General features: G+C 43.2%; 1 protein-coding gene across 1 annotated transcript in view; it reads right to left on the bottom strand.

Moving 5' to 3' along the window:
• Positions 1–4,044: 4,044 nt before the first annotated feature.
• SYN2 (synapsin II) overlaps positions 4,045–11,034 on the bottom strand; it is a 246,843-nt gene continuing 239,853 nt past the window's right edge. The window contains exons 12-13 of the mRNA XM_054387663.1: positions 7,786–8,071; positions 4,045–4,180 (exon numbers count right to left, since the gene is read on the bottom strand). Of these exons, the coding sequence (XP_054243638.1) occupies positions 4,045–4,180; positions 7,786–8,071 (422 nt within the window). The remainder of the gene's footprint in view (positions 4,181–7,785; positions 8,072–11,034) is intronic.

Genomic DNA, 11,034 nt, shown 5'->3' with positions numbered 1-11,034 from the left:
TTGGAGGTACAAAGAAGTTCTGGCATCGCGGGGAGGCAATGTGCTATGTACAGTGTGTGGGAGGATACACCGTGCAGCTTTGATTGCATCACCTTGCTCCTTTTTTTTCTTCTTTTCTTTTCTTTTCTTTTTTCTTTTCTTTTCTTTTCTTTTCTTTTCTTTTCTTTTCTTTTCTTTTCTTTTCTTTTCTTTTCTTTTCTTTTCTTTTCTTTTCTTTTCTTTTCTTTTTTCTTTTCTTTTCTTTTCTTTTTTCTTTTCTTTTCTTTTTTCTTTTCTTTTTTCTTTTCCTTTTTCCTTTTTCCCCTTCCCTTTCCTTTTTCCTTTTTCCCCTTCCCTTTCCTTTTTCCTTTTTCCCCTTTCCTTTCCTTTCCTTTCCTTTCCTTTCCTTTCCTTTCCTTTCCTTTCCTTTCCTTTCCTTTCCTTTCCTTTCCTTTCCTTTCCTTTCCTTTCCTTTCCTTTCCTTTCCTTTCCTTTCCTTTCCTTTCCTTTCCTTTCCTTTCCTTTCCTTTCCTTTCCTTTCCTTTCCTTTCCTTTCTTCTCCTCTTCTCTCCTCTCCCTCTCCTCTCCCTCTCCTCTCCCTCTCCTCTCCCTCTCCTCTCCCTCTCCTCTCTTCTCTTCTTTCTCTTTTTCTTCCTTCCTTTCTTTCTTTTTTTTTTTTTTTTTTCTGTTCCAGATGGTAAAACAAAGAGCATAGTGAAACCCATTTTCTCCCAGGAAGAGGTGGGAGGGAATATTTTATTTTTTTAACATTTTTTTATATGTGAGCGAGAAACTTTGCCTCAAGTCGAAAATCTGGGGCCCCGGACTAATGAACTCCCTGTTGTAATTCCCATTGTACTGAAGATTGCTGAAACCAGGCATGTGCTCATCATCAGCCATGCCAAACTATGCATAATTACTATGCTTTCTCTCTAGCAGTAATTAATTTGCGTTAGCAACTTTGATTAATCTTTCTAATCTCCCAAGTAAAGTGCTTCTCAGACATGAAAGGCTCGGGAGCTGCTCACGGTGGTGGTGGCTGCAGCCCAGCACAGGGCAGGAGTGGGGCAAAGCTTGGAAAAAGAAAACAGAGGATGGCTGATACGTATGGACTGATACAAACTATTAATGGTTAAAGCATTCAGGATTCATCCTCCCAGCTGCACTGTCTGCACACAGCACAGTCCTTCTGAGGAGAATTGTCACTAATTCAGAAGGCTTCTCTTGAGGGCTGTCCTCAAGAGGGCTGAGAGTCTACCTTGCAAGGGGGCAATGCTGTGTATTTAATGTTCGTAGTGCTGCAGTGCAAACTCACCCATGGATTCAGTTGTAGTCTTAACCTGGAGGACAGCCTTGTCCTGGGTGTGATTTTTTCATGTGCCTACAACACTGGGGCAGTCCAAAAAGGGTGTCAGTGGCGCTGCCTTGCAAGCGAGTGGGACCTGCCTGCTTTTCAGGAAATGCAGATGCTAAGATCATCAACCTCCACTGTGTTGACAAACAGAGAGCCCTCAGATGTTAATGTGCAAGCTAAATTCTGACATCACTGGTGATTAAAGTTTCCATACCTCACTGCCAACCTCCTGGCCCAAGCCAGGCTCTTCACCCAAAGGAATCCAGACCTGCTGAAAGGACTTAGGTCATCAAATGGTGACTGCAATTTACTTACGACACCACAAATGCTCAGATCTACAGGAGGGAAAGATTCTGAGGCAAATAGATGTCTCTCTACAAACCCATTCCAAATCCCATAGGCTTTTCAAGTTAACATTGTGGTGCTCATTTTCTCCCTCAGACTTCTTATTTCTTGATTCCCCTCTCAGTACTGTTTCCTGGCAAGGATTACTGCTCCATGTTATTTGTGACAGGCAGCAAAGACATTGATATTTATTTGGAAATTGATAGTCTAGAACTTGCAACTTGAGGAAACAAAAAAAAAAAGGAGAAAAGGACAAAAAAAAGGTGGAAAATTGGACTGAACTTCATTTTTAATTTCCCAACATTTTTGTTAACTTTTAATGAACTTGAATTTGATTTTGATAATAAATTCCTTTTTAATGTTGCTATTATCTCAACAAGGCCAAGTGCCAAGTCCTGTACCTGGGTCACAACAAGCCCATGGGAAGCTACAGACTTGGGGATGTGTGGTTGGAAAGCTGCAGTTTGGAGAGGGACCTGGGGGTGTTGGTTGACAGTCACTGAACATGAGCCAGCAGTGCCCAGGTGGCCAAGAAAGCCAAAGGCCTCCTGGCTTGGGTTAGAAACAGGGTGGGCAGCAGGGCCAGGAGGTGACCATCCCCCTGTGCTCAGCATTGCTGGGGCCACACCTCAAGTGTTGTGTTCAGTTCTGGGGTCCTCACTCCAGGAAGGACATTGTGGTGCTGGTGCCTGTCCAGAGAAGGGCAATGAGGCTGGAGAAGGGCCTGGAGCCCCTGGGCTAGAGGAGGGGCTGAGGGAGATTAGGCTGGAAAAGAGGAGGCTGAAGGAGACCTCATTGCTCTCTATAGCTCCTTGAAGGGAGGTTGGAGTGAGGAGGGGACAGCCTCTGCTCCTTGGTGTCAAGCAACAGCACAGAAGAAATGGTTCCATGCTGCACCAGGGGAGGTTCAGGATGGATGTGGAATACTGTAAGGGTTCTCAAACATTGGAATGTTCTGCCCAGGGCAGTGCTGGAGTCACCATCCCTGGAGGTGTTTAAGCAGTGCGTAGACCTGGTGCTTAGGGACATAGTTCAGTGTTGACTCTCCAGTGCTGGGTTGAGGGTTGGACTGGATGAGCTTGGAGGTCTCTTCCAACCAGGTATATTCTGTGATTCTGTGATAGGCTGAGGGAGCTGAGGTTGTTCAGCCTGGAGAAGAGAAGACTCCGGAGGGGGCCTTCTAGCCTTATAGCTGTGATTCTGACTGGGATCAAGTCTGCTCTCCCAAGTTAGAGAAATATTTTTAAACCACATGAAGGTATTAGAGAATAGAAGTGTGATTCCTAGAATGTATAGATCCCTTTTTTTTTCTTTTTTTTTTTTCTTTTTTTTTTTTTTTTTTGTTATGATGATGCTGATGCTGATTCAGAAAGGGATTTATTTGTGATGGTTTATTTTGTTACAGCTGTGGTTCGTGTCCAGATATTGCATACTCACAAAGCTACTGTTTAGATACCAGCCAAACCAGACCACATCTACTGCTGCTGACACAAGCTTTGTAGAAGACAGCTCTTTAAATCAGGCAGGGGACTTTACATTTATTAGGAGATGTCCACAAAAATAAGGGCAACGTCATGCATATTCTTTGCAACTAAACCCAGGCGTGGTTACAGTTGGGAAAGAAATTTCAATAGACACGTGGAGATACAGTAGTACATACACACTCTACTTAGGACATTAAGTTCAGTGTACTGATAACTCCCAGCAATACATCAGAAGTCTACAACCAGCTGATGGGAAGATTGTATAAGGAGGAAGAAACCGCTTCAATTTCTCACGTTGCTCATGTGGCTTGAACAGGAAGGTCAGCGTGAACTGCCTCCTGGATGGGGGAGGCAGGAACAAGTCAAGACTCTACTTTTGCAGTACAAAACATTTACACATGAAATGCACATGCATTGCAACGCATTGGGAATGGGCGGAGCGAGGAGAGACCCATTCCTCACTGCTTTATTAACACAGCTCTACAAAGGAGTCTGAAATAGGGTTATATAGTTCAGTCACAGTAAGGCCACAATATTACAATGGGTAAGGACCTTAGAACTTGGCATTCTGTGGTAGCAGGAGAACCCTTCCTTCTTTATCCATCTTTACACATGTTCCTGAATGGTACCTCAGCAAAGTCCTTCTTCTATTTTTTTTTGTCTCTTTTTTTGTTTGTTTGTTTTGGTCTTTTTTTTTAAATTTTTTGGGCGGGTTGGGTTTTTTGAAATTTTTTTTTGTTTCTTTTCTGTGTGTATGTTTAACATATTGCTTAATACAACAGTGAGCACAGTAGAGCAGGGCACTGCCACAGGGAGAACAAAACCTAGGAAACATTCACAGAGTTTTCAGACTATATGCAAGGTGCATTTAGACAGAGCTGGCTAGTCAGAAAAGAGGCTGGCAAAGGATTTCCTCAAGTTTCGAATGGTTTCAGCTTTTGCTTCGTCTTCATTCACAGACGATCGGAAGAAGGAGGACTCTGTGAAACTGAAGGCATTTGTCAGAGACTGCGACTTGCTGCAAGACAAAAAAACACAACACAGTTTTGTATGGTCATATGGCCTACTGGCTCCCATCCACCTGCAGCTTGTGTGAGTCAGGAGGAAAGGAAAGATGTCCACAGGATGTGGGCAGTTTGCATGTGAACAGAACAGGTGTTCAACACAAGCTACAGGGTTAGGCGCAGCAGACAAAGCTGCTGCAACACCACACAGGATCACAGAATGGTTTGGCTTGGAAGGGACCTCAAAGATCATAGAAGCAGAGAATGTTTTGGGTTGGAAGGGACCTTAAGGGCTATCTACTTCCAACCCCCCTGCTGCCATGGGCAGGGACACTTCCCACCAGCCCAGGGACACCTCTCACCAGCCCAGGTTGCTCAAGGTCTTGTCCAACCTGGCCTTCAATGCCTCCAGGGAGGAAGCATCCACAGCCTCCCTGGGCAACCTGTTCCAGTGGCTCCCCACCCTCACTGGAAAGAATTTCTTTCTAATACCAAGTCTAAATCACCCCTCCTCAAGCTTAAATCCGTTCCTTCATCTAGTCCCAATCCCTCTGCCATGTCCTACTATCCAGCTTGCTCAACTTTACATGGTGATCATGTGCTGGGGTTTGAGGAGTAGGACCATCTCGGTTTTGTTTTTGTTTTTGTTTTGTTAGAGGATGCACTGCTTTTTATTTAACAGATCTGAAACATTCCAGTACATTGGATGATGTAAATTAGAACTTGAGGAATAAGCAGGTCTGCCTGCTCAACCCAAACCACCACCCAGCACAGGATGATTAATAAATGTGCTCATTAAGGCTGCAAACAGGTATGCACAAAGAAAAAAAAAATTAGGTATATTGGCAAGGGTTTGAAGAATGAATCCTAAAGTGGTAATGTGCTCTCTCTCTCTCTGTATAAATATCTCAGACATCTGATCCTTAATGGAGGCTTAATGACCCTTTGCATCTGCAAAAAAAATAAAAATCCCCAACTCACAGAATTTTTCTTGCCTATAAACAGTTAGCCTAGCAATGCTCTTCTGTTCTTACTACCATCATTTAACCATACTATAAGTTTCTGTAAGCATGAGTAAAACAATACACAAGAAGGAAAGAAAAAAAAAAGTCAAATCTGAAGTTTAAAACTAATTCATGGCCTGTCAGATAAAAGAATATTTAAGAAGTAGGCTTGAATTTAGATAGACAACATTAACGAGTTGTAATCTTTCTACAGAGACACCCAGGCATTAGTAAAAGCAGTGAACTGACTCAATTTTAATCTCATCACAACAATAGGATTCTAGTTTTGGTTAGAGTGAAAACTGAAACACTTTTCTTATTCAGATTGCCTTGCACTCTGCACGGTCTGCAGCTTCTCCACCTCTAAACTCATAAAGTACAGCAAGCAGTGCTCGAGGCAGTTTAGGTTTTTCATAAATTATAGTTGTGCTAATGAGAATAGACTGATAAATGTTTGTTTGTACTCACTGAAAGAGGGAGGGTGGGAAGCAGCACTTGACTTGATTAGTAACACAATAAGTAGCCTAATTAAATATTTATTCACAGATTAATAACATGTACATACAGGTTAGGCAACAGCATGTGGGTGAATACAAAGCATACACATGCAAATGGAGCTGATCCTACAGGCAGGAGATCTGAGTCTTGGTGTGGACCTAAAACTGCCTCTTAAAAGTCAGAAAAACCACTCTAAAAAAGCTTTCATTTCATTTGCATCTTAAAAGCTTTCATTCCTCCCTTTTTAATTGTTTTGTTTTAAAGAGACACTATTCCCTTCCATCTGAAGAGGAGAAAGATGAAGCTAGATTTGAACAAGGAATTAAAGGGAGAAAGGTGGAAAGCAGCTTTCTCTGTACCTCTTCTGAGCTGCTTCTCTTCAGTGTCAGAAGTTAAGTTTCAAATGACAAACTGGTTTCCATCTTGCTGAAGGCAACTGACCTCCATATTCTCCACACACACACTTGAAGAACAGCTGAACTATATTCGAGTTTTGTGATTTCTGTTGTGGCTGTGAGCAGCCTGATCTAGTGTGAGGTGTCCCTGCCCATGGCAGGGGGGTTGGAACTGCATGATCCTTGAGGTCCCTTCCAACCCTGACAATTCTATGATTCTAAGATTCTAAAACAGAATCACAAAATGCACTCTTCCAGGAAGGCAAAGAAAAATCTCCTCACCTTTGCCTGTTGTCCCCTAACACAGCTTTTTCACTGTGCTGTGCTCAGGTGAGGACTCAGGACGGGCTCACACTAGTATCAGCATGTGAGTGGGTGAAAAAAGGAGGCTCTGTGTTACTTGGGTGAAGCAAAGACTCTTTGGCCATCTCTGTATGTATCAAAGTAAGCAGAATGTGGTTGTGACCCTATCCATGTCAGGAGAATGTGCTGGGAAACAGCATATCAGTGCTAGTGCCTTCCCCATGGTTTCTGTTCAAGCTATGAGAGGGGATCTAGCTGCAGACCCTTTGCACACTCTTTGCTGGAGCACTTGGCTGGTTAGATACAGCCTCAAAAGATCAGGCTGTGTGTTGTGGAATATTCCATGTACTGGGCACTGGTGAGGCCACTCCTTGAGTACTGGGTTCAGTTTTGGGCCACTCACTACAAGATGGACATTGAGGTGCTGGAGCAGGTCCAGAGAAGGGCAACGAAGCCCTGGACAACATGGCTGGTGAGGAGCTGCTGAGGGACCTGGGGTTGTTTATTCTGGAGAAGAGAAGGCTGAAGGGAGACTTTTCTTGCTTTCCCAAAACTCCTTGAAAGGAGGTTGTAGTAAGTATCAGGTGATAGAATCAGAGAAAATGGCCTCAAATTGCATCAGGGCAAGTTTAGGTTGGGTATTAGGAAAAATGTCTTTACTGCAAGAGTGGTCATCAAAACAGGCTGCCCAGGGAAGTGGTGGGGTCACCATCCCTGCAGGTGTTCAAAACCATGTGGACATAGAACTCTGGGACATGGTTTAATGGCCATGGTGGTGTTGGGCTGATGGTTGGATCTGAGGACCTCAACGGTCTTTTCCAACTGAAACAATTCTATCATTCTATGATTCCTAGGGTGGGACATCAGGCAGCGTTCTTTGCAAGTCCTGCAGCCCTCTCTGGAAAGGGCCTGAATTTCTTATGCCATATGCTCAGTAGCCATGAACCAAGAGTGACCAAACCCTCTTCTGTCAGCAACTGCCTGGCATGTTCCTTGGGGCTGTCTGGGAGTTAGGCCTCTTGAATCTGGAATCTGCTGTCTGAGTGACTGCGAGGTTAAAAGTTCAAAGAGATAAGACTTCCTCTTTTCTCTGCAGGCTTACAGCACACCCAGATCATGAGTCAGTGACATCAAGAGGAGAAAACAAACAGGAGGAAGGTGATGTGTTTTCAGACCTAGTTGGGACAGGCATTGCACAACCATGAAATGACATTCTGTGTAGTGCTTAGGATGTAAGTAATGATACTGCCTCTCACAAACATAACCCAGGAAGAAAGCTTTTTGAAACGTTTAACCTCATCTTAGACTCAGGCACACGTGCACATCTTCTCCTGAATGTTAGACCACCTCCCACCTTACAGTCACCACAACAAAATCTGCGTTAGGAGGGGAAAAGAAAACGAAGAAAGCAAATCTTACTTTAGCTGCGGATGAGACTGAGGCTTCTGTTGTGGAGCAGGCTGTGGAGCAGGCTGTGGAGCTGGATGTGGAGCAGGCTGTGGAGCAGGCTGTGGCTCAGTTTCCTTTGATAATCTGGTGCTGGGAGGACCTTGAGCCTGGGGCCGTGGCTGCTGAGTTGTAGGTCCAGGCGGACGCTGCGGCTGGGAAGCCGAGGGCTTTGCTGCCTGCCCAGGGGGGTACATGCGCTGGGGCTGCAATGGCTCCTGGCTTTGTGATTGCATCCCTTGGGGTTGCACTGGGCCCCCTAGGTTCAGTACAAGAAAAACTTCATAATGTTATAGTGTCAAAGAATTCTCAACTAGACTTCATATCCAACACTATAAAAATCATCCTTGAACGTGAATAACTCTACGTCTGAGGCAAAACTCTATGAATATGGAGCGCAGTTTCACATAGGCAATACTACTAATCACAGCTGGGACATTAGGAACTTGCTTGCAGCCCCTACAAGCAGTACCAAATTTATCCCAGCAGTAGTGAGTGGTGCTGCCTTCAAATCACATCAATAGTTACACCCAGTATAACCTTGGCCCAGCTCAAGGAGAAGCTGTGAGCTAAGTGAATTCACCAGCAATAACTATTTCAGCAATACAGCTATCAGCTTCCCTGGAGTTACTGCAGTTTTGTTCCTCCAAAGCTTTCACATTATTTCTGTAATATTTCTCTTAGATTCACCCTTCTAGCAGTAAAACAACTTTATACTCAATTTTCCTAGCTAATGATAAAGTCTGCTGATAGCTCATTTAACCCTTTAGTGAAGAACATCACAACAAACACAAGGGAATCGCTACTAACTCTTTACCAAGGAGGCCTTTCCACTGAGAAGGAAGTCTACTGGCACAATCCTGCATCAAGTGCAAAACTACAACGTGCAGTAGAGACTTAGGTTGTGAAATCCATGGCTGAAAGATGCTGCATCATCATACAGGGCTTTTTTCTTTTTTTTTTTCCTTTCCCTTTTCTGCTTTCTGACTGAAACAGTGCTGTGTCAGATAGCAGTGGGCAGATATGGGTGGGCACGCTGCTTTTATCTCGTGTCAGATGTCTGCCTGTGGTTTTCTGGGCTGAGAGTTGTGACAACTGAGGGTTCCTGCATGTGACAAGGCACATGGGACATCTGAGTAAAGGGGAAGAAAGAGCAGGATGGTATTCTGAGGGATTTGTTATTTCAGTGTGGCAGTTTTGGGCTGACGCCTAGGAAGATTTTCCACAGACTGAGTAGGAAAGTGGTAGAATGCCAATAAATTACCATTGGATGGAAAAGGGGACAACAATGATAAGGTCTAAATAATCCCATTGGTCTGAAAACTAACATAAAGTTAGTTGTATAAACCAACTCTTCCCTCTTTTTGGCTTCTTCACTCTGACAGATACTAGCTGTTGCTATATGCTTGGCTGTGGTTGACCTTGGCTGCGTTCTTGTTGTGGCTAAGTACTAACAAGCTACTCTCTGCTCTTCTCTTTCTTTTTTCCCTTGTATAGGGTGGGAGAAGCTGTTGGTAACCCCCTGGGTTTGTCCAGGGGGCATTCTTGTGCTGTTTATAAATTGTAAATACCTACAAATATTGTCTGTTTTGTACCTATTCGTTGCATCTCATATTTCTAATCTGCTTGTAAATTTGCTCACCAACTGAGCTGGTCTGGCAATTTTATTTGGGGGGTAATTTCAACCCACCACATTCAGTCAAGGTAAGAGCTTTGCTGACCAACAAATGTTATAGAAGACAACTGAGCTAGATGTTCTGAGTCTTAAGCCTCACACAGACATTTTAGGGCAAGTAAAAGATTTAATTAATCTATCCAGGTCTACTAAAAGAAAACCTCCATATCTGGAAGTGCTGCTGCAAAACATGACTTTTTAATTGCTATTATAGTTAGCTTTCCCCTTCCTAGATGAGATTCCAGTGCGTGTGTCTCTGGGAACAGCACGTCCTGGTGCTTCAGTAAGTTTTAATACAGTTGTAGCAGCGTGTTGTGGTGTAGAAAGATAAATAGCACGTACTGGAGGTTAAGGAATGTGCCTTCATTGTTTATGGATTTGAACCACTTTTGTAGGCAATATTTGAAGGTGATAACATGGGCTTGCAACATCTTAATGAGGATGGTTTTCTTATTAGTCTCCTTTCACTCAATATTGAAAAACAGAGAGGTTTCTTTCCCCCACTTGTACATACAGGCTGGAATGCCAGAAACTTTACACTGAAGACAGATATAACTTTCTTTTATTGCACATTAAGCTGTACAAGAGATTTCACATAAAAGATATACTGCTGTCACACTTCCAGCATTTGCTCACTTTCTTGCAGCTGGGTTGTACAAAAGGCAACAATCATGAAAGAAACTTTTACCAAAAATAACTCAACAAAACTGAACATTAAGCCTACACTGTAAAACATCTGTTCCCTGTTACCCACAATATTGCACCTAAGCATGCTTGCATGCAGAGAGACATTTTGGCTTGCTTCTTGCCTGTGGTATGTAGTAATAACTGTGTGCCCTTGGAAATCCTTTACAGTCAACAAGCTGAGAGCCTATCTGAGACACTCATCTCCTCTTTGCACACACAGCTCACTCGTGTGAGAAGCACTTGTGAATACTTGCACTACTACATGCAAAAAAACACCAACTGCTTCAAAGAAAATCAGTCATCAGATTCATTTCTTCACCCCAGGGCAGTGTGGTTGGATTCACTTTGACAGTGTCTGGAGGTAAGGATTTCTGAACCTGATTCTAAGTGGAATTTTCTTAATATAGAATAAAAACAAAAAACAAACCCCACCAGCTAATGCCATCGTTGGGATGATCACTGACCCAGACAAATGCTGATCACCAAAGCAAAATATTCATGTCATTTACTGATAGGCAGTCAACAGTAGCACTTACCACAAACATTTAAATAGCTAATAATGCATACCTTAATTCCCACCTTACCAGCCAGCTTGTACAAATAAAAGAAACACTAAGAATGATGTTTCTCACTGATAATTTTTTTTCCCCAGTGTTTGGAGGGAAAACAGAAGTAGAACATAAGGCTGTTTTCTCCTTAAACAAAAACTGTTTGCACTAAACTAATGGCCACTACTCATCTCTGTATGTATTCACCAGGAAAATTATAGCTTTGTGGCTTGCTTGCAACTAAGCTTTATGGTATGCTAGCCATGTGTAGCTTGTGATTCTGGGCTAGATTTCTCACAACAGATGAACTGC

The sequence above is a fragment of the Indicator indicator genome, chromosome 15 (genome assembly GCF_027791375.1).
Source record: "Indicator indicator isolate 239-I01 chromosome 15, UM_Iind_1.1, whole genome shotgun sequence".
Classification (NCBI taxonomy): Eukaryota; Metazoa; Chordata; class Aves; order Piciformes; family Indicatoridae; genus Indicator; species Indicator indicator.
This window is presented reverse-complemented; position numbering and strand designations above follow the sequence as displayed.